This window comes from Adelges cooleyi, unplaced genomic scaffold (assembly GCF_023614345.1).
Source record: "Adelges cooleyi isolate 19-005CV unplaced genomic scaffold, UGA_ACOO_1.1 ACOO_flye_CR_arks_rails_tigmint_CR_PRNA_6, whole genome shotgun sequence".
Taxonomy (NCBI): domain Eukaryota; kingdom Metazoa; phylum Arthropoda; class Insecta; order Hemiptera; family Adelgidae; genus Adelges; species Adelges cooleyi.
In genome coordinates this window covers 54,405-79,074 of record NW_026096296.1, presented here as the reverse complement: position 1 = coordinate 79,074, position 24,670 = coordinate 54,405, and the positions used below count along the sequence as shown (strand labels likewise).

At 26.9% G+C, this 24,670-nt stretch overlaps 2 protein-coding genes and 1 long non-coding RNA gene across 10 annotated transcripts; all 3 read right to left on the bottom strand.

Moving 5' to 3' along the window:
• Positions 1 to 603: 603 nt before the first annotated feature.
• Positions 604 to 10,067, bottom strand: LOC126844036 (uncharacterized). Its single transcript, XM_050581882.1, has 11 exons — positions 10,061 to 10,067; positions 5,550 to 5,579; positions 4,216 to 4,245; positions 3,782 to 3,838; positions 3,621 to 3,650; positions 3,487 to 3,519; positions 2,993 to 3,019; positions 2,780 to 2,836; positions 2,544 to 2,576; positions 2,363 to 2,452; positions 604 to 914 (listed from the first exon to the last, which is right to left on the bottom strand). The coding sequence occupies exons 1-11, from the start codon at positions 10,065 to 10,067 to the stop codon at positions 619 to 621; spliced, it is 690 nt and encodes a 229-aa protein (XP_050437839.1). The 3' UTR covers positions 604 to 618.
• Positions 10,068 to 12,864: 2,797 nt separating this feature from the next.
• On the bottom strand, positions 12,865 to 14,114 carry LOC126844038 (uncharacterized). Its single transcript, XR_007686521.1, has 3 exons — positions 14,078 to 14,114; positions 13,797 to 13,886; positions 12,865 to 12,896 (listed from the first exon to the last, which is right to left on the bottom strand). It is a non-coding gene; the product is annotated as an uncharacterized LOC126844038 (long non-coding RNA).
• A 4,501-nt stretch (positions 14,115 to 18,615) lies between these two features.
• On the bottom strand, positions 18,616 to 22,535 carry LOC126844037 (uncharacterized). 8 transcript variants are annotated; one of them, XM_050581883.1, is made up of 8 exons: positions 22,424 to 22,535; positions 22,200 to 22,229; positions 21,059 to 21,088; positions 20,619 to 20,645; positions 20,365 to 20,439; positions 20,144 to 20,176; positions 19,954 to 20,043; positions 18,616 to 19,013 (listed from the first exon to the last, which is right to left on the bottom strand). In XM_050581883.1, exons 1-8 carry the CDS (start codon positions 22,482 to 22,484, stop codon positions 18,757 to 18,759), a joined length of 603 nt encoding a protein of 200 aa, XP_050437840.1. In that variant the 5' UTR covers positions 22,485 to 22,535; the 3' UTR covers positions 18,616 to 18,756. The 8 variants fall into 8 exon arrangements, with proteins under 8 accessions (XP_050437840.1, XP_050437844.1, XP_050437848.1 ...); XM_050581887.1 differs by having other exon boundaries at positions 20,365 to 20,406; XM_050581891.1 differs by lacking the exons at positions 22,200 to 22,229; positions 22,424 to 22,535 and adding exons at positions 21,190 to 21,219; positions 21,337 to 21,610 and having other exon boundaries at positions 20,365 to 20,406.
• Positions 22,536 to 24,670: the final 2,135 nt, after the last annotated feature.

The following is a 24,670-nucleotide window of genomic DNA, read 5'->3' as shown; positions in this document are numbered from 1 at the left end:
GAGCTCTTGTTACAATAGCTTAGAAAATCGTGGATTATATTAGTATTAAATCATAAGCTGATAATATTCTCTAACCAGATATACCATTTGCAAACGCAGATGTCTTATCAGTTATGTGCTACGTTTAAATGCTATATTATTTGATTATTTCTAAAGGAAAATATATAACATTATTCATAATATGCATACGTGTTACATAGTCATTTGCACAGATCTATTTAAGACTTTTAAAACAACTGTCGTATCGACTATTTAGTCACAACATAAGGTGCAATTAACTTTTTTAAAAATAGCTACAAATGATGGTCTGTTAATTGATAGTACCAGAACCAGTTATCTATCTCTTACAAAACATTCACATGTTCAACATGATTACCACCTACTGGTCTTACAGCAACAATAGGTAGGTTTTTGTTGAATTAATATTTCAATTCCGTTGTTTACACTGCAATGGACAGAGTTTCATAAAATCACAAGTGGTTAAGAGTATTATAATTCACTGAAAGAATTGTTTATTTTGTAATATATATTAAATGACAATTCAGACACAAGTGCGACACATAAATGTTATTAAATTAAAATAATAACAGTAGGTGCTATATACTTTTTATAAAATAGCTACGAATGATGGTTTGTTGAACGATAACTATAGAAATAAAACCAAGGGCTGAGTAGCTCACTCAAAACATCCACATATCCAACACGATTACCACCTACTGGTCTTACAGCAGCAATATAGCCGTGATGAGCTCTGTATTGGAATGTATTGCCATTTTGTGAAGTTAATATACATTCGTAGCCGGCTGGATCAACACTAGCGGTTTTTATGTACGTATCTGGGCGTTCCATACTTCGAAGCAAACCTATTAGAATGCATATTTCGTCAAGGTTGGGAAATTCTGGTGTTCCTTCATCTTAAAAATTGTAAAAAATTAATTTTTAAAAACTTGTCAATTTTATCTTGTATCTACTTTTGTTTTTTTGTTATACACACAACTATACACGTGTATAACCGAAATCATTGAAAAATAAAAACATTAACCATAAAAAAACACCCTATTTTATTTTACCTATTTCCAATAAAATTTATTAAAATACGTTTAAGAAAGAATAACCGCAATTTGTTTCAGAACTTTTTGACTTATTGTTATGGATTTTTTTAATTTATATTTATACGATCTAATAAAATTTAGAACAATAAGCTTAATAGGTGTAATATTTGCAAAGAGCAGATTGACAGATAGAACAAGTGTCTATAAAAATCAACATGGGGTGTTGTGAGAATCCTATGACTACTTATAAATAAACTACATTTGTAGTTGAAATAAAAGAAAGAAGGTATTTTATTTAATTTTTCGTTAATAATGTCGGACACATATAACAATATTGTAACGGATATAGAAACACTTTTAATTGATTAAGTAACAATTGAATTTGAAAAAAGTCGACTGTTGGTGAAATAGGTGAGAAAAACCCTAAAGTGTTACAGATTTAGGAACTACAACCGACAGTATTTTTCTTTTGAAATCTTATGTATAAAATAAAGGTCATATTTGATATGAACGTAAATTTATGAAGAATTTCGGAAAAGAAAAATATACTTGAATAGAAAAGCAAATTTGGAAAATGGTTTTGCTTCTCGTTTAGAGAAAAACTAAAGCTTACTGACAATCCAAGTGCGATATTTTGGTTCATTGATTCAGGTTGTTCAGATAAGAGAAAACTACTTCTACTCCATAAAGCAACTAAAAACTCCACTCAATATTGGTGTTACCAAAACGGAGGAAGTTGTGTTGAAATAAAGTTGATAATAAAGAGTTTCTATGCAATTATTTATTATTATATAATTAAAAATATAGTCCTAAAATGAGATGCGTCCAATCATCAAATAAAAATAAAACGGACAGTTGAAGTTTAAATTTGTATTTAAAAATATAATTGTAAAATTTTCCAACCTGATGGACGTATAGTAGCTGTGTGCAAAATAAAATAAAAAATATGTGTTTTATATTTCTCAAATCCATTTTGTATTAATACCAATAGTTTTAACGATACAAAAATTGATAACGGCTTGTTGCAAGAATGGAACACAAAGTGTGTGATAAAAAGTTTAATTTTGGGTATTGTTTTAAAAGATTTGGATCGACACTATACTGATCTACAAGAAAGCAAACGACGGTAATACTTTCTTAAACGGTGACCGAATATCAGCTGGTGTTAGCATCGGCTATTCAAGAATCTTTGTGGCTAAAAGTTTTACTAGTTGAGGTGTGTATATATTAAAATGTAAGATTGGTACATAAAGTAAAACAAGTGTAATTAAAAGTAAAACTAGTAAAAATCTACATAAAATAATATTTACTTATTGCTTCGATAAGTACATTTTTTGTAACTTCTCCTGTTATACGTCTTCTGGCTTCTCCAAGCTGTGCTAATGAATCATTCTCAAAATCTGCGAAAAATAATAAGTTAAAGTGTTTAAAAATAAAAAAATTGGTATATTGGCTTTTACGTCAGTTCATAAAGGCATGCTTAATGCTTACTTTCGTTCGGGCCAAGTTGAGGCACAGGGATATCTGTATAAAAAAAAAAAATCAATTAGTTTCTTCTAAAAGGCACACATTAATTTAGTGAAAAAATGTATACATTGGTTTGAAGAATATTTTAAAGGAAAATCAAGACTTGTATAAAATATCATAGTAAGATTTAAGAGTTTAAACTATTAAAATATATATTTTTCTATTTTGGTAAAAAAAAATATGTTAAACTTTATACTTACCTGTAACTTGGGATATTGCTTGTTGCACTGCCTCCTGATCAGCTATGGCAATATGTTCTGAAAATATACAAACAATTACTATATAAGATATTTTCTTATGACAGAAATTATAATATATTAGATTAGTAAAAATAAAGTTCCCGTGTTACTCAAATTAAAAAAAAATCACAATGTACTTAAACAAATAACGTGTAATATATACAAATAGGTTACCTGGTAAGTTGTTAATAAATGAGTCATCTGAAATTAAAACAAATTCATGTAATCAAGCTATGTGGATAATAAACTTAGTGGAATTGTGTTCGAGAATTTTTTTTTAAAAATATTTTTAATTCGTAAATTTACAAAAATAAGTAAACTTGAAGACATAATAATAGACACTTATAACATAACAGACCTCAAATAGGGGCTGTTCAACAAATCTCAAGACTAGTTTCTTTATAGACAACGATGGATATTGTCAGAAAAATGAACTACATATTTTTCAAAACAGAACTTTTTCAATGAAAACTTATTATTTTTCAAGTTAATCAAACACGAGGTACTATTTAGATTTGAGCTAGAGATCTAAAATCTAAGTAAGTTCTTTTACGGAGAGACTACTATCATTCGATAGTGTGAGCCATAGGAATAAGAAAAAAATACCGTATTTAGATCGTTATATAAGGATCTATGTAATGTATTAGTAGTAAATAACAATTGGTTACCATGTTCAATTGAAAACCAGTAATTTGCTTTGTCTGAAATTAAAACGAAAATATGTTATGCCCAAATAAGTTATTAATTATTATCAAGCAGCTATGTGGAAATACGTCCAACAAGTGATAAAAAATGTTATTACCCGGTATAGCTAACATCACATTAAGTGTCTCTGAAATAGGAATAATATAAATTAATGATTTAATGATGTTCGATTTTTCTATAACACTATAATTTTATCACTTTTTCTGATAGCAATCTATGTTTTAATTTATTTTTTTTTTGTTACATAATAATGATTACCGAACGTTTTATCTCCATCAATAATATTTGAAATTGCAGTCTTCAATATAGTAGGATCTATAAGCAAATAGTGTTAGAGCTTTATACACAATTTCAAATGAAATCAAAATAATATATAGAGTTATACATACAAACATTCAGAATAAGAATATACTTAGCTTTAAGGTAACCATTTAAGATTAGTCTACTCAACCGTTTATTTGGATCAGTAATTTTGTAAAGCCCCAAAAATGTTCAATGTAAGTTTTAGGAATTTTACTCTTTTAAGTATAAATATAATTGGCTCGATTTTCTTTTTCATTTTAGTATTTATACAGTATTATTTGGTATACTGGTAGTATATACCCCTTTAATTCATATTCTGAACTGATATAAAAAAAAACTATTGCTTGTTGTTAATTTATCTATCATCTGAAAATAATAATTTATCTTACCTCTATCAAAAACCTCTTTGATGTATTTGTCTGTAATAAATTATTTCAAACTTATGTATAAATATGATAAAATAAAAAATAACTAGAGTAGATTAAAAAAATAATCTAAAAATAACGTTTTTATGTGCCCTAAAAAGTATAAAGTAACCCTCCAGGGGTCCTGATAACCAAATAGGTGAACTAGAAAAACGTGTTGCGCATCTTTCTACTTAGATATTAAAACCTAAGCTTTCATGCTAATGCATTAAGTTGTCTCTCATAATGCTGTCTCTCTAATCGAACGGATCAGAATGTGATAGTATGACTTTTTATCGGAAATGAAATTTGATGGATTTTTATGCCACTTGCCTTAATTTTCATTGAAAATTGAAAAGACTTAATTGCTATTCTCTCCAATGTTTGTTTCATGTAGGTTGCTTCAATTTTTTGTTAACTACCTACTTGCTTAACATTTAAAGTAATGTGGTGCTCAATTTTACATGACATGTCATTAAGTATTATTTTATTTAGAAGAGAAAAGATGATTGGGCATGAATTATGAGTTAAGCTTGTTGATTAATGAGAAGACAATGTTGTATTATACATTCAGACGTGTGAAGTAGTAAAGATGCGCACCACGTTTTTCTAGTTCACTTGTCCTATTTGTTTATCAAGACCCCTGGAGGGTTATTTTAAACTTTTTAACGCGCATAAAAACGTTATTTTTAGATTAATTTTTTAATCCAATTTAGTTATTTTGTTCTTTTTCGTTTTTGTATGTACGTATACATATATTTTACATACAAATAATATTATTACAATATTATATAGTAAAATCCGTCCATGTCGTCTGTAAGTGAATTAGTAATCAATTTAAAAGCTTATAATTTTAGATTTACAACTGTAGAAATTATCATAAAAGTTGAAATTAAGTTATAACTACTATATAAATTGTCATAAAAGTTGTAAGAAAATGCAAAAAAGGGTAATGAAGGGAACAGGATTGAACCTGGTACCGCTCATGTCTGAGCACCGTTCACGCCCGAACGCACCACGCATAATTTTTGCTAGCAGGTGAGAAATAAGTCTTTTTGAATTGCAAGATTCCACCCGGAACGACAGACAAGAAATCGACCCCATTTTAACATCCTAAGGGGTAGAATTTTCTACCTCTTGTGGATTAATAATGCATTGTCATCGAATTGTGATCTACCCTGAAAGTTTCAGTCGGATAGCTAATCGGGAAGTGCTCGAAATTTTAGTTGCAACATTCTACCCGGAACGACAAACAAGATTGTGAGTTCATAATAACGTTATAAAAATGTTCTACCGTATGAAAATATTTAAATACTGACTTGTAGTGTAAACCGAATTTGCATAGTCCGCTATGAGAAATAATTAAATATTAATATTTCTATTCAGATAGTGTAACTAACTTGAAAAGGTACGTGGAAAAATGAAATAATTACCTGTCATAATTGGCACAACGTTTACAAAAGCAAGCGTTGTTAAAATGCACAGAAGCTTCATAGTGCCGGATGATAATATTATTAAAACAATTCAAATAATATACCTTGTAAGAAAATATGAATTTTAATATCTTGTTTTACTTTTCAGTGTTAGAGTGATTTTTCTTGCAACTAGTCGTAAGGTGTGTCGACGTGTAACCAAATAAGTAAAATAAAAATATACTTTATAGTATGCACAGCGCTATAATAATTTATAAAAAACGTAAGTAACACTTATTGTTTTCTTAGTATAAAAAAAAAATAACGTATACAGGGTGATATTTTATTGTCGATGACTCTAAATGTCACTGTGTTTTATTAATAGTTTTATAAATTTTTCTGATAGTGTTCATATGTTGTAATCTGAATTTTCCGCAAGTGTTATTCCTCACTCTCCTTGAGTATAGGTTTTTTGATTGCAACTTGGACTAGTCAAAATTGTTCGTAATTTATTCTCAAGTTAATAAAACGTATGCATTACCATTTAAGGTTTAAAAGTTGATATGAAAATAATGATTATGGGAGGTGGTAGGAACATTATCATTACAAGGAAATTGTGGTCACGTTATATGAAAACACTATGAAAGAATAATTCAATTATTAAGTAAACCTAGTGAGGTATTGTACGGCCCATGATAAAAAAACGATTCTGTACATATGTGTTACATTTTTTTATTTATTGCTTTTAAACTATTCTCGAATCTGATATAATTTTCTTATACAATTTTTTATACACAGATGTATTTATATTTTTGTAACTGTAATAGGATATTATTATTCTTTCAAGATAATGTATTATATTTTTAACAAAATCTCGTGTACAATTTTCATATAATACCTACGTGTTACATTTTCATTTGTAGACATCCTCTTTTATCTGAGCGCTTTTATACTTAATCTATTGTTTGCATTATACATTTTCAAAATTGAATATGTATGACAACATTGAAACATATGCGTCTGGCATTACCATAGTAAATGTGACAGATATGAAAGTTTCAATTGATATCTTTAGCCGATATCAGTCATAATCGGCAGACAGTCATTACAATCAACTTAAAAGAGTACTACGTTATGTTAAGGGTACTTCTCTGCTTGGTCTCATTTGCACAACAAGTGAAGGAGTAAGCTATTTAAAGAGATACGATGATACAGAATTCGTAAATGACGTCAATAATAAAAGATCCACTTTTGGGTAATTATTTAAAATTTTTGGATAATCCGACGGTAATACCGTCAGAGGCCGAGTAACTGGCGTAGCATCGGCTATACAAGAGTATATATGGATACAATAATTATAGCAAATCAAAGTTGTGTTATCTACATTATGGCTTAGCCGGTTTTATGCCTCATTCAGAAACTGGACAAGTGTTAAGCAATACAAATAAAGAACAGTGTTGCACATGAAAGTAGGTGTGAGGTGGGATTGTGAAGTAAAGAAATATGAGTCCTGGCCACAATATAGATATCACCACTTGTTTAAGCTGATTGTTTTGGGAAGGGGTCTGGAACTTAGCCCTTTTTTACTGTTAGGTTTTTGTTGAATTAATATTTCAATTCCGCTGTTTACACTGCAATGGACAGAGTTTCATAAAATCACAAGTGGTCAAGAGTATTTTATAACACTGAAAGAATTGTTTATTTTGTAATATATATTAAATGACAATTCAGACACAAGTGCGACACATAAATATCATTAAATTAAAATAATAACAGTAGGTGCAATGTACTTTTTATAAAATAACTACGAATGACGGTCTGTTTAATGATAGTACCAAAACCAAGGAGTGTACATCTCTCAAAACATCTACATTTCCAACGCGATTACCACCTAGTGGTCTTACAGCAGCAAAAAAGCCAAGATGAGGTCTGTATTGGAATGTATTGCCATTTTGTAAAGTTAACTTACATTCGTAGCCAGCTGGATCTACACTAGCGGTTTTTATGTATGAATCTGGGTGTTGCATACTTCGAAGCAAACCTAACAGAAGGCATTTTTTGTCAAGGTTGTGAAATTCTGGTGCCCCTATATCTAAAAAATTGTAAAAAAATTATTATTGAAAACTTTTAGCCCGTATATACTTTTGATTTTTGTTTAAAACACTGCTAATACACGTGTATACGCGTAATCAATGAAAAACAAATCATTTCCCATAAAAAATACCCTACATTATTTCGCCTATTTCGAATGAAATTTATTAAAATACGTTTAAGAAAGAATAACCGCAGTTTGCTTCAGAACTTTTCTTTGAGATGTTGTTATGGATTTTTTCACTCTAATAGTAGGTAAAACTTTCTTAAACGGTGACCGAATATCAGCTGGTGTTAGCATTGGCTATTCAAAAATCTATGTGGCTAAAAGCTTTACTTGTTCAGGTATGTATATATTAAAAATTTATGATTTGACTGGTACATCAAGTAGAACAGTTATAACTAGAAGTAAGACTAGTACAAATCTACATAAAATATTAATGTATACCTATTGCATGGATAAGTAAATAACTTGTAACTTTTTCTAATATACGTCTTCTCTCTTCTCCAATGAATCATTTTCAAAATCTGTAAAAGTATAAGTTAAAGTGTTTCAAAATAAAAAAAATTTGGTTTATTGGCTTTTACGTCAGTTATTAAATTCCTGCTTAATGCTTACTTTCGTTCGGACCAAGTTGAGACACAGGGATATCTGTATAAAAAAAAACAGAAATTCAATTAGTTTCCACTATACGAAACACATTAATTCAATGGAAAAATGTATACATTAGTTTGAAACATGTTTCAAAGGATTATCAAGACTTGTATAAAATATCATAGTTCGAAGAATTTAAACTATTAAATGTATATTTTTCGAATTTCGTAAAAAAAAAAATATGTTAAACTTTATATTTACCTGTAGCTTGGGATATTGCTTGTTGCACCGCCTCCTGACCAGCTATGGCAATATGTTCTGAAAATATCAAAAATTACTATAAAAGATATTTTCTTTAAGATTAGGAAAAATTGAAAGTTCAGATGTTAAAAAAAAAAAATCACGAGGTACTGAAACAAATAACGTACACAAACAGAATACCTGGTAAGTTGCTAATAAATGAGTCATCTGAAATTAAAGCAATAATATATTATCAAGCTATGTGGATAATTGATTATATGAAAATATGTCCAACATTTTTTTTAAAAAATTTTTAATTCGTAAATTTACAACAATAAGTAATTTGAAAACATAATAATAGACAATTATGACATTAATGACCTCAAATAGGGCTGTTCACTAATGGCACCTTAGGATTTAATATTTTTGTAATTTGTAAAATATTAACTTATCCCATTTTTTTGGTTAGATTTTATATCTAATTTTTATTTTTTAAACATATCTAGAGACTAGTTTCTTTAAAGACAACGATGGATATTGTCAGAAAAATGAACGACATACTTTTCAAATTAAAATCTTTTCAATTAATTATTATTTTCATGTTAATCAAACACGAGGCACTACTTAGATTTGAGCTAGATATCTAAAATCTAAGTAAGTTTCGGAGAGACTTCTATCATTAGATAGTTTGAGTCATAGGAAAAACAAAAAAAAAGCCGCAATCATATCGTTATATAAGAATCTATGTAAGTGATAAAAAATTGTATTACCCGGTATAGCTAACATCACATTAAGTGTCTCTGAAATAGGAATAATATAAATTGATGAGTTAATGATGTTCAATTTTTCTATAACACTATAATTTTATGACTTTTTTCTGGTTCAAACTATATTTTAATTATATTTTTTTGCTACATAATAATGATTACCGAATGTTTTATCTCCTTTATTAATATTTGAAATTGCAGTCTCCAATGTAGTAGGATCTATAAGCAAATAGTGTTAGAGCTATATAAACAATTTCAAATGAATTCATAATAATGCATAAAATACAAAACAATCTTTAAAATAAGAAAATACTTAGCCTTCAATTAACTATTTAACTTTACCCAACCTGTAATGTGATTTAGCAATTTTGTAAAGCCCCAAAAATGATCAATGTAAATTATAGGAATTTTATTCTTTTATGTATAAATAAAAATTATTTGATTTTTGATTTTAGTATTTGTACAGTATTTTGGTATACTGATACTATATACTCCGTTAACTCTTATTCTGAACTGATATAAAAAAAAAACTATAGCTTGTTTTTAGTTTATAAGTCATCTGAAAATAAAAATGTATCTTACCAGCATCGAAAACCTCTTTGATATATTTGTCTGTAATAAATTATTCCAAACTTAAGAATAAATATGATAAAACAAAAAAAAACATGTTGTACTGTATGAAAATGACTGACCTTGAAACGGTACGGAAAAATTTAAATAATTACCTGTCATAATTGGTGAAACGTTGACAATGGCAAGCGTTATTAAAATGCAGAAAAGCTTCATAGTACTGGACAATATTATTGAAATAATAATTCAAATAATATAATTTTTAAGAAAATATGAATTTTAATATATTGTTTTACTTTTGGGGTTAGAGTGTTTTTTCTTGCAACTAGTCGTAAGTTCGGTGTGTTGACGTATAAACCAAAGAAATAAAATTAAAATATAATTCACAGTATGCACAGCGCTGTAATTATTTATAAAAAACGTAAGTGACACTTATTGTTTTTTTTAATATAAAAAAAATAACGTATTCAGGGTGATTTTGTATCGTGGGTAACTCCACATGTCACTGTGTTTCATCAATAGTTTATTATTTTTTTTTTTCATAGTGTGTTCATATAATGTAATCTGAAACACAAGTGTTATTTCCTTACTCTCCTTGAAAGTAGGTTTTTTGATAGCAACTTGGACTAGTCAAAATTTTTAGTAATTTATTCTCTATTTCAAAATTTAATAAAATCAATGAATTACCATTTAGGTTTTAAAAGTTGATATGAAAATAATGAGTTTGGGAGGTGGTAGGAACATTATCATCGTAAAGATATTGTGGTCACGTTATATGAAAACACTATGAAAGAATAATTCAATTATTAAGTAAACCCAATGAGATACTGTGTGGCCCATGATAAAAAACGACCCTGTACATATCTGTTACATTTTTTTTATTTATTGCTATAAATTATTCTCGAATCATATATACTTTAACTGAATTTTGTATACACAGATGTGTTCAAATTATTTTTTCACTAAAATATATTACAATTTTAATAAAATCCCTTATACAATTTTTAGATAATACCTACGTGTTACATTTTCATTTGTACACGTTCAATTTGTTCGCATTTAACAAATATCGTATGGACTATGTGTACCTATGACAAATTAAAAAATTCTGGGATAACACAAGATTATGGTAGTATTTTACCAAAGTGTCGAAAAAATGCGTTATTAACCAAATACATTGCTGTTGGTTTTCGTCAAAACAGCTATTCTGTATAGTACTTCTCTTGTATAAATTTGAAAATTTGAAAACGTTTACCACTATTTTAATACTGTTTCTCATACACAAATAATAACTACTAACAATTATTATCTATGATTAGGCAAACCAAATTCAGAGGTGGTCATGTCTAAAAAAACATAATTACCTCTGCAACATTGTACGATAGCACTATTTTTATTGAAGATTTGGAAGTTTTATGACATTTAATAATAATTCTCAAAAGAAAATATAATCAATTTTTAATAAAATACCGAGTACAATATTCAGGCAATGTCTACGTGTTACAAATTTATTTGTACACGTTTTCTTTTTTAAGTTTAGTAACTTTGGTATCGACTGGGTTTAGCTATGAAAATATAAAACGTTTGGTATTACACATGATTATGCGTATTGAAAAAAGTTTTAACACAAAACAAAAAATAAAATATAAGTTCATTTGTTATTAGTCGCACTAACATATAGTGTAGTACATAACCTACAATACCTAATATATTTTCAAATTTGATAACACTTATTATTATTTTAGTACTATTCCACATACACAAATAATAACTACTAATTATTGTATTATTACTTATGATAAGTCAAAACTATCATGTTTGTTAAAAATATGACCACTTTTATTTCCGTGCAAATTCTCATCTTTTGTGAAAATTAGCTATAATATAACATTTAAGTATTTGTTTAATTAATATTATTTGTACTAACACCATATTATGATTTTTATAAATTGGATATTATTAATTAAATATTTCAAATACTATAACTTACAAGAAAGATAATATGGGTTCTAATAGTTTGTTTGAATTTTTGTTAGGGATTTTATTGCGACTAGTCATTGGGTCAGGGTTCGATGTGTCAACTATGTAGCAGTAAAACTTTAAAGCTAAATTTAATATATTTTCTTTCAGTTGTTGGTTTTATTGTGGTCGGTAAATCTAATGTTTGCATTATACATTTTCAAAAGTTTTATTGAGTATATAATTTAACCGAATATTGTGCCTATTTTCATGTATTATAAGAATTTATAATATTTTTTCATCTTTTTTATAAGATCTTGTTTAGTATAAGCTTTAAGCGATAATGATATTTGAAACACTATAGGAATCTAGGAAAAACTTAAGCAAAAATTGCGGTTATATATTATAAAATATAATAAAGTGTAGACACAGCTATTATATTTTTAAGTTACTGTTTTTCAAATTTTTTTTTTCATTTGTACAGAACTATTTTTAACTTTTAAAACAGCTATCGTAACGACTATTTGAACCAAAGAAAATTTAAAACCTATGATACCTGTTTTTTACACTGCAATGGTCGAAAGCTAATAATATCAAAAGCCTTTAAAAGTAATAAATATCACTGAAAGAAATTGTTTATTTTGTAATACATTGAATTAAATGACAGTTTAGATACAAGTGCGTCATAACATGTATGTAATTAAATTAAAATAACAACATTAGGTGCAATTTACTTTTTTAAAAATAGCTACAAATGACGGTCTGTTTAATGATAGTACGGGAACCAAGAAGCCATCTCTAACAAAACATCTACAGTTTCATAACGGTTAAGACCTATTGGCCTTGCCGCAACAATATAGCCGATATGAGTTCTGTATAGGAATCTGTCATTTTGTGAAATAAGCACACAAAAAACATCATTTGGATCAACAATAACGGTTTTTATGTATGTATCTGGGTGTTTCATACTTCGAAGCAAACCTATTAGAAGGCATATTTCGGCAAGGTTGGGGAATCCTGGTGTTCCTTCATCTTAAACACAAGAAAACGCATATTACTCAAATGGACCTCACAACAGCCTTGTGAGTCAACCTAAGGACTTTGTCAAAGAAGAAATCATAGTATGTAAAGTGTAAACTTAATAAGTCATTGAATGATCTCAAACAAGCTCCTCGTTGCTGGGATAAAAGATTTAATAATATCATAAAATATAAAGGCTTGGTGGAAAATAACTGTGATCAATATTTGTAGATGGAAATGTATAGTAATGTGTGTTTGTTTTTACTACTTTTATGTGGAAAAAGTTTTACATGTGAGCAATAAAAAAGAAAAAATTAAGTTAACTATGTAAAATGAAGTTAAACCATTTCTAGGTGTTAAACTAGAACGCACTAAAAACAAATTGAAAATAAGCCAAATTTATTAATTAATAACCTTATCGTGAGATAATTGGATGTCTAACGTACAAAATAATCGAAATAAGATCACATATAAGCATTTCCATTAATATTATTAAAGGACATCAGTCATAATCGAAAGGCAGTCATTACAATCATATTTAAAGAGCACGACTTTATGTTAAGGGTACTAATGTTGTTAGTCTCATTTACCCAACAAGTGAAGGAGTAAGCTTTTTAAACGGATGCAACAAACTTTGCATTTGACATCAATGATAGAAAGTCCACTTTTGGGTATTAATTTAAAAGATTTGGTTCGACACTATGCTGGTCCACAAGAAAGCAAACGACGGTAATACTTTCTTTAACAGTGACCGAATATCAGCTGGTGTTAGCATCGTTATTCAAGAATCTTTGTGGCTAAAAGGATTACTAGTTGAGGTATGTGTATATTAAAAATGTATGGTACATCAAGTAGAACAATTATAATTAAAGATAAAACTAGTAAAAATCTATCCAAAATAATAATATTTACCTATTGCAGCGATAAGTAATTTTTTTGTAACAAATCCAATTATTTCTCTTCTGGCTCCTCCAAGCTGTGCTAATGAATCATTCTCAAAATCTGCGAAAAATAATAAGCTACAGTGTTTAAAAAAAAAAATTTAAAAAACTAGTTCAATGGATTAAAAACTAAAAATTAAGGGTTATTTACGCCGTTTATTAAAAGTTTGCTTAAATAAAAATTGAATTAATTAAATAAAAATTGGTATATTGGCTGTTACGTCAGTTCATAAATGCATGCTCAATGCTTACTTTCGTTCGGGCCAAGTTGGGGCACAGGGATATCTGTGTAACAAAATATCAAACCTTCAATTACTATCCACTAAAACACACATTAGTTCAATGAAAAAGTGAATACATTGGTTTGAAAAAATTTTAAAAGATTATCAAGACTTGTATAAATATCATAGTATAGATCTAAGAGTTTAAACTATTGAAATAAGTATTTTACGAGTTTGGTAAAAAAAAATTTGTTAAACTTTATATTTACCTGTAATTGGGATATTGCTTGTTGCAATGCCACCTGGTCAGCTATGGCAATATGTTCTAAAAATATACAAAAAATTACTAAATAAGATATTTTCTTATGACAGAAATTATAATAAATTAGATTAGTAAAAATAAAGTTCCCGTGTTAATAAAATTAAAAAAAAACACAAGGTACTGAACCAAATAACGTATAGTATATGCAAACAGATTACCTGGTAAGTTGCTAATAAATGAGTCATCTGAAATTAAAACAAAAATATGTATACAAGCTATATGGATAATTAATTACATGAAAAGATGTCCAATACCTATTTTTTTATTTTTTTATTTGTAAATTTATAACAATAAGTTAATTTGAAGACATAATAACAGAAACTTATAACTTTAATGACCTCAAAGAGGGGCTGTTCACTAATGGCACCTTAATTTGTAAAATATTACCTCATTCCATTACTTTAGTTAGATTTTATTTCTAATTTTTATTTTTTAAACAAATCTCGAGACTAGTTTCTTTATAGACAACGTTGGATATTGTCAGAAAAATGAAAGACGATAAATATTTCAAACTAGAATTTTTTCAATGAAAAATTATTATTACAAAAAAACTTTAATTATATCGTTATATAAGAATCTATGTAAAGTATTAGTAGTAAATAACAATTGGTACCATGTTCAATTGTAAACCAGTAATTTGCTTTGTCTGAAATTAAAACGAAAATATGTTATGCCCAAATAAGTTATTAATTATTATCAAGCAGCTATGTGGAAATAGGTCCAATAAGTGGTAAAAAATGTTATTACCCGGTATAGCTAACATCGCATTAAGTGTCGCTGAAAAAGGAATAATATAAATTGATGAATTAATGATGTTCAATTTTTCTATAACACTATAATTTTATCATTTATTTCTGGTAGCCATTTATATTTTCATTATATTTTTTTGTTACATAATAATGATTACCTATTGTTTTATCTCCGTTAATAATATTTGAAATTGCAGTCTCCAATATAGTAGAATCTATAAGCAAATAGTGATAGAGCTATTTACACAATTTTAAATAAAATCATAATAATGTATAGAATTATACATACAAATCTTCAGAATAAGAATATACTTAGCTTTAAGGTAACCATTTAAGATTAGTCTACTCAACCGTTTATTTGGATCAGTAATTTTTTAAGTCCCAAAATTGTTCAATGTAAATTTTAGGAATTTTACTCTTTTAAGTATAAATATAATTGGCTCGATTTTCTTTTTCATTTTAGTATTTATACAGTATTATTTAATATACTGGTAGTATATAAGCCATTAACTCATATTCTGAACTGATATAAAAAAAAACTTTAGCTTGTTGTTAATTTATATATCATCTGAAAATAATAATATATCTTACCTCTATCAAAAACCTCTTTGATGTATTTGTCTGTAATAAATTATTCCAAACTTATGTAAAAATATGATAAAATAAATAAAAATGTCGTACCGTATGAAAATTTAATACTGACTTGTAGTGTAAACTGAATTTGCATAGTCCGCTATAGGAAATAATTAAATATTGAATTTTCTATTCAGTTTTTTAAACACTTAAAAAGGTATGTGGAAAAATTAAATAATTACCTGTCATAATTGGCGCAACGTTCACAATGGCAAGCGTTATTAAAATGCAGAGAAGCTTCATAGTGCTGGATAATATTTTTGAAACGATTCAATTAATATTACTTATAAAAAAAAATGAATTCTAATATCTTGTTTTACTTTTTGTGTTATAGTGATTTAACTAGTCGCAACGTCACGTCGATGTGTCCACAACTGAAGAAGCAAAATTAAAATATTTTTTATAGTATGCACAGCGCTATTATAATTTATAAAAAACTTAAGTGAGACTAATTGTTTTTTAATATAAAAAAATAACGTATATAGGATGATTTTTTATCGTGGGTAACTCTACATCTCTCTGTGTTGAATCAATAGTTTAATAATTTTTTCATTATGTATTCATATAATGTAATCTGAATTTTCCACGAGTGTTAATTTCTTACTTTCCTTGAAATTAGGTTTTTTGATAATAGCTTGAACCGTCAAAATTTGTAGTATTTTATTCTCAATTTCAAATATTAATAAAATCAATGAATTACCATTTGAGTTTCAAAAGTTGATAGGAAAATAATCAGTTTGTGATGTGGTAGGAACATTATCATTATAAGGAAATGGTGGTCAAATTATATGAAAAAATAATTCAATTATTAATTAAACTCAGTGGAATATTGTGTGGTCCATGATAAAAAATGACCCTGTACAAACTATTATGTTATAAAAACATTAAAAGTTTTTATTTTCGTTCAAATTCTCTTTATTAAAAAAAAATATAATAATATAACATTTAAATATTTGTTTAATTTACATTGTTTGTACTAACACCGTATTATGATTTTTAAAAGTTTCATAATGTTGGATATTATAAATTAGATATTTTAAAAAATGTAACTTTTAAGAAAGATAGCATGTTGTCTAATAGTTTTTTTCATTTGCTGTTAGGGATTTTATTGCGTCTAGTCGTTTGGTCGGTGTTAGATGTGTCAACCAAAGTAGTAAAACTTTAGAGCTAAATTTAATATACTTTTCATTTTAGTTATTGGTTTTACGGTGGTCGGTTTGTGAAAAATATATTTTAATATATTGTAACATTTAAATATTGTTTGTACTACCAACATATTATGATTTATATAATTATTTGGTATTTTAGCATATTAAACGTTATCGTTACAGTAAAACTACTCCGGTCCACCATTATAGTATATTAACGTCCATTACTAATCTACCTAACTTTTTAAAATTTCAATTTGTGATTGGTAAGATTCATAAAAACAACTCTAAAATTTTAATCTGTAGTTTTAAATTATATAATCTAATTATTTTTTGTTTTATATTTTTAATAAAAATAGGGTAACATAAAATGGCAATATGGATAATGGAGAGATGGAAATATAATGTCCGTTATGTGAGGTATATTTGTATGTTATTAATTCATCCTAACTTCTCCTAGTTCTATTATTACTCTAAAGTTATTAATTATACAATATTTCCACGTACTTTGTCTTTTTCCAGCGATGATGTAGAAGTTTTATCTGACGTTAATGATGTTGATTTAATTAAACACTTTTTCTGTACGAATGATATGTTATTGTACGTCTCTACACTTATAGTCTTTAAAAAGTAACGATATTTTTACCGTTATGATTGGTAATCTATATTTATGCAATTGACCTAACTTAACCGTGATCATATCGACCAGTTTATTAGATTAACAATTTTTATTTGCTGTATTTTCAAGTACTTAACGGCTCTCGAAGTCCACAGAGTTTAAGACTATACAGCCGTCTTAGGTCCTTTAAATCTAGTGGCTTTTTCGATTCGCCCAGCTACGACCGAAGTCACAATAAGATTGTGATTAATTTCCAAGCAGTAATGGTGCAAGGCTGCAAAAGCTTCCAAACAACACCACAAGGCTGTTAATACTTCCAAGATACCTCCTACGGTTGAATAATAGTTGTCTATTGACAGATTGCGATTATAGAAATAAGAAAGATAAAAAAAAAATAGAAGACTGGGGAAATAAATAAAATAAATAATAACTCTTAAATTTTTGATGATGATAAACTTGCAAAGTACTAAACAGAAATCACATAAGGAATAATTATCAGGTCAAAAATGTAGAAAAATAACAGTTGAAATTTAATATTGTGTTTGAATATGTAGGTGAAAAAATTGCCTTTATTTTTGTGAAAAAAAATGTAACATTTAAATATTTATTTTATCAGTATTAATTGTACTAATATCATATTATAGAGATTTTTTAAATTATAAGATAATTTATCATATCCAACGTCTATCATATTGAAAATGTATAATGTAACTATCCAGAACTGGTTATCGACCAGTCAAAATACTCAGCAAATTATTTTAAAATAATAAAACAATTAAAATAAATTGAATTAAGAAAGTGGTGTTTATAGCGCAAATCAGTATAAATTAATTTAAAAAAAAAGTCTTAAAAATATTCACTATAACCAAAGTTGTTTCATTTGCCAAATCTTTCTGGACACTCTGTATTTTGATCTTTTAAGTGGGGTTTTAAGCATGAACAAGTATAGGGACTTAAATTTGGTATCGTTTTGAAATTTCATTTGTGTAATATTAATACAACTAAAATCAAACTTATTTTATAAAATAATATTAATTATTGTTTAATTTCTAAGGTAAATATTATATTGTATCACAAGTGGTTTATAGTATTAAAACATATCAATGAAAGAAATTGTTTAATTTCTAATACATTGACTTAAATGAAAATTTAGATACAAGTGTGACATATAAATATTATTAAAGTAAAAAAACAACAGTATGTGCAGTATAATTTTTAAAATCAACTACGATTGATATTTTACATGAACCAATTCTGTATATCATTGAAAACGTGTCCAATACTTTCATAAACATTAGGAACCATTTGCCTCACCAAAGCATAATAGAGGTCAGGTATGTATTGGAATCTGCCATTTTGAGAAGTTAACGTACAAACAAAATTGTCTTGATCAACAATAGCCGTTTTTATATATGAATCTGGGCTTTGCATACTTCGGAGCAAACCTATTAGACGACATATTTCGGTAAGATTACGGAATCTTGGTGTTCCTTTACCTTAAAAATTATAAAAAAAAAATGGTTTTTTAAAACTTGTCAATCTTAACTTATATACTCGTATCTATATTTATTTTTAGCATTATAACAGAAAAATAATGACATTGCCCATAAAAAACCTCTATAATATGTAACAATTATTATGCAATGAAATTTATTAAAATAAATTGCAGAAAGAATAGCCGCAATTCTAATACGCAACTATTTTTATCGCGATTTTGTTTTTATTCATTTAATTTTTATTTATACAATCTAATACAATTTAGAACAATAAGCATAATAGATGTAGTATTTACAAAGAGTAGATTGTCAGAAAAAAAGCCTCCCAATATGGGATCTACGACAAAGTTAAATAAAGACATATTTCAAATTTTTTATTCTATATAACTAGCAGATTAGGATAACAAAATTTAATTGACTTTAATGTGTACTATTCTTGTTTTGATCTTCAATCTTTTCGATATCTTGCAAAATTATTCATTTAAAAAGACATTGCACAAGCGACTGATCAAAAAAGTTTAAATTGACAATAAATGAATAAAACAAATAAGGTTTAATCATAATGCTATTATTAGTTGTATGTTAGAATAACCTAGTAAAATCAATGTTGTGTGAGTTCTATGCCTACATGTATTGTTATATTATTAGTGATATAATAATAAAATATATTGTTGATACAGCATTCGTAAATGAAGTCAATAATTAAAGAGCTATATCTGGGTAATTATTTAAAATACTTGGAAAGACAGTATTCTGGTCTACTATGGAGCAAACGTCGGAATACTATCCAAGAAGGCTATTCAAGAATCTATGTAGCTAAAAGCTTTATTTGTTGAGATGTGTATAAATTATAAATGTATTATTGAATGGTATATAAAATAGAATAATTATATTTAAATGTAAAACTAGGACCAATCTACACAAAAATGTTAATATTTACCTATTGCAGCGATAAGTAAATTTTTTGTAACTTTTCCAGTTATACTTCTTCTCTCTTCTCCGAGCTGTATCAATGAATCATTCTCAAAATCTGTTAACAAAAATAAGTTACAGCGTTTTAAAAATTGGTTTATTAGCTTTGAAACTAAGACCTCTGGGCTATTCACATAAGTTATTAAATACTTGCTTACTTTGGTTCGGGCCAAGTTTAGGCACAGGGATGGCTGTATAAACATAATAAAAAACACACATATTATAATCAATGTAAAAATGTATACATTGGTTTGAATTACGTTTCAAATGATTATCAAGACTTGTTATAAAAAATATAATATAGCTCTGTAACTTATAGCTATTATAATATATTTTTCGAATTTGGAAAAAAAAAAAATATGTTATGCTTTATATTTACTTGTAACTTGGGAAATTGCTTCTTGCACTGCCACCTGATCAGCTATGGCAATATGTTCTGAATTACAAAAAAATACTATAAAAAATATTTATTATGACAGAAATATAACATATTTTTTAAAAAGTTCCCATATGGATAAGTTTCCATGTTAATTAAAAAAAAAATAAAAATCACAAGCTACTTAAACAAAAACTATAATAATTGTATAAGAAACAAGTGTCAGGAGTATAAAATATATTATACAATCAGATTACCTGGCAAGTTCATAATAAATGAGTCATCTGAAATTAAAACAAAAATATGTTAACAATCTATGTGGATAATAAACTTAGTGTAAATGTGTTCGAAAATTTTTTTTTAAAAGAATATTTGATGCATGACACATGACATAAATGATCTGAAAAAAGGGCCCTTCACTAACGGAACGTCAGAATCAAAAATATTTGTAATTTGTAAAACATTAAGTCTATACCCAATTATTGTTAGTTTTTATTTATAATTTCTATTTTCCGAATAAATCTCGAGACCCGTTTCTTTATAGACGACGTTGGATGTTGTCAGAAAAATGAAAGAGAATACAATTAATGTATTAAACCAGAACTTTTTCAACGAAAATTTATATTTTCCCATGTTAATTAAACGAAAAAAACACGTGGTATCATTTAAGTATTAGTAGTATTTAACAACTAGTTACCATGATCGATACTGAAAATATTTGCTTTTTCTGAAATTGAAACAAATACATGTTATGCCCAAATTAGTTATTAAATATTAACAATCAACTATGCGGGAATACGTCCAACAAGTGATAAGAAATATTGTTACCTGGTATGGCCAACATTAAACTTATTACATCTGGAATAAGTATAAGATATATTAATGAATTAATGATGTTCGATTTTTTATAACACTTCTTTTCTGGTAGCAGTTTGTATTTTAATTATTTTTTTTTTTTTAAATAATAATGATTACCAAATGTATTATCTCCGTAAATAATATTATAAATTGCAGTTGCCAATGCATCAGGATCTATAATCAAATATCGGCTTAAGCTGGATACAACATTTCAAATAAAATCATAATAGTGATTCATAAACATCATTAGAACATAATCCACCTGTTATGTTAAAGGGGTATTTAGGATGGCCCAATTTCAATGCTGCAGAGACATACGAGTTCTTTGGCAACTTTTTTTATGCAGTTTAATAATTAAAAATGAAAATCGAATTCCTAAAAACATAATATTGTAGCCAAAAAACTGGAATCTTTTTGCAGAATTAAAATTGGACTATCCTATGTGGTCGAAATTTGCCAGGCTTTTTGGTCTAAAATAAACCAAAGTGGCTAATACTCATAGAATAAAATATTTTAATTAAATATAATACCCTGGAGTTTGTATAAATTAACGGGTAAATTAATTGACTTTGTCGAAATTTATTAAAACCAATTTTTTCTTAAACGTTAGAGCTATGCAAATGTGCTTATAGACCGCATGCAGTTTACTTAGATAGTAATTTTGTATAGCTTAGTATGTTCTATGTAGATTATAGGAATTGTCTTTTTCAGTATATACACACTTAACTTTACTTTACTCAACCGTTTATTCGAATTAGTAATTTTGTAAGGCCCAAAAAATGTTCAATGTGAATTTTACTCTTTTAAGTACTTATAAATATAAATTATTCGATTTTCTTTTACTATTTAGTATTTATACAGTATTGTTTGGTACACTGGTACTACATACCCCGTTCAATTATATGCCGAACTGATATAAAACAAAAACTTATAGCTTGTTGTAAATTTATATATCATCTGAAAATAATAATTTATCTTACCTCTATCAAAAACCTCTTTGATGTATTTGTCTGTAATAAATTATTTCAATCTAACGTATTAAAATAATAAAAAAAAAAAAATGTTTTATCGTACGAAAATTTGGTACAGACTTGTAATGTAAACCGAATTTGCATAGTCCGCTATGAGAAATAATTAAATATTAATATTTCTATTGAGATTTTTAACTACCTTGCAAAGGTACGTGTAAAAATTAAATAATTACCTGTCATAATTGGCGCAACGTTCACAATGGCAAGTGTTATTAAAATGCACAGAAGCTTCATAGTGCTGGATGATATTAATTAAGCAATTCAAATAATATAATTTATAAGAGAAATAAGATTTCTAAAAGTCTGTATTACTTTTTCTATCGGCGTGTTCAACAATATGTATTATATAAAATATATTTTGCAGTATGCAGAGCACTAAAATAATTTATACAAAAATTAGCGACACTTGTGGTTTTTGTTATAAAATAAAAACATATACGGGGTGATTTTTTATGGTGAGCAACTCTACATCTCACTTTATTTAATTAACAATTTAATAATTTTCGTTTTCTTATAATTTAAACTCAATTTTCCACAAATTGTTATTTTCTATCTCCTTTCAAATTAAGTTTTTCGATAGTTACTTGAACCGTCACAATTGTAAGTATTATGTTCTCAATTTAAAAATTGAATAAAACGTATTCGTTACCATTCAAGTTCCAAAAGGTGGTATGAATATAATCAGTTTTGGAGGAGGTAGGAATATTATCATTATAGGGAAATTGTGGGCGCATAACATGAAATTACTAGTAAAAAATATTTGAATTATTAGGTTAAGACCAGTTTAACCAAATTCGGGCCCATAATAAAAAATGACCTTGTACATAATATCTGTTCAATTTTTTTATTTATTGCCTTCAAATTATTCTCGAATCATATATACATTAACTGAATTTTGTATACACAGATGTGCTCATATTTTTTTTTTCATTTAACCATATAATTATTTTTTCAAAAAAATGTATGAAATTTTTAATAAAATCCCGTGTACAGTTTTTAGATAATACATACGTGTTACATTTTTATTTGTACACGTTCTATTTTATCACATTTAACAAACATCGTATCGACTATGTGTACTTATGTAAATTAAAAACGTCTGCGATGACACAAGAATAGTAGTAGTTTACCAACGTGTCGAAAAAAAGCGTTTTTAAATAAATATATTGTTGTTTACTTTTAGTCAAAACTGTTATTCTGTACAGTACAATTCTTATATAAATTTAAAAATTTTAAAACGTTTAACACTGTTTTAATACTAATTCACATACACAAAAATAATGACTACTAATAATTATTATCTATGATAAGTCAAAGCAATTGTAATTATGAAATACATAGTAACTTATATCTCCGTGCATAAATTCCAACTTGTTATTTGATGGCGTGGAAGTGAATAGAATTTTCATGGAAAATAATAATAACGAGACAGAGGTTGTCCATGTCCAAAAAATAATTTACCCTTGCAAACATTGCACTATAGCACTATTTTAATTGAAGAATTGGAAGCTTTATATTGTTATTTGTTTTTGGTCTCTCTACTATTCTGTGTGGTACATTAACTAAGTTTATTTTAAATTTGATAACATTTAACACTATTTTAATACTATTCCATACAACCAAATAATAACTACTAATGACTGGTATTTTTAATTATAATAAGGATAAATCTCAGAAATGCCTGTCACTCGGATTACACTATTGTAAATTAGTTTTCTTTTTTTGTATAATATAATTTATACAGTAAGTAAATTCAGTAAGTTGATGTATTCATTTTTTTTTAATATTGATAATAAATACAAATTTATGTTGTACTTTATTTACTTTAATAATAAAGTAAATTGTTATACATTCGTTTATATATATATATATATATATACACCTAAAAACTGTTAAGGTTATAATAAACTATTGAGTTATGGAGTTATTGTTATGGATTTAGTTTTTTATTATTTATATTTTTATTTATGCAGTTTGCTACAATGTAGAACAATAAGGATAATATATGTAATATTTACAAATGGCAGATTGACAGAAAAATGTTGTACTTTATTTACTTTAATAATAAAGTAAATTGTTATACATTCGTTTATATATATATATATATATATATACACCTAAAAACTGTTAAGGTTATAATAAACTATTGAGTTATGGAGTTATTGTTATGGATTTAGTTTTTATTTATTTATATTTTTATTTATGCAGTTTGCTACAATGTAGAACAATAAGGATAATATATGTAATATTTACAAATGGCAGATTGACAGAAAAAAGAAGTCATCCACTGGAGGGACGGTCTTAATTAATGATACCAAAATATTATAGATTTCAATAAGCTATATATGTAACGATACGAAAATTTATAACGAGTGTGGACCTAAAAACCGACCTCATGGAAAGGTAATTGATATAAAACA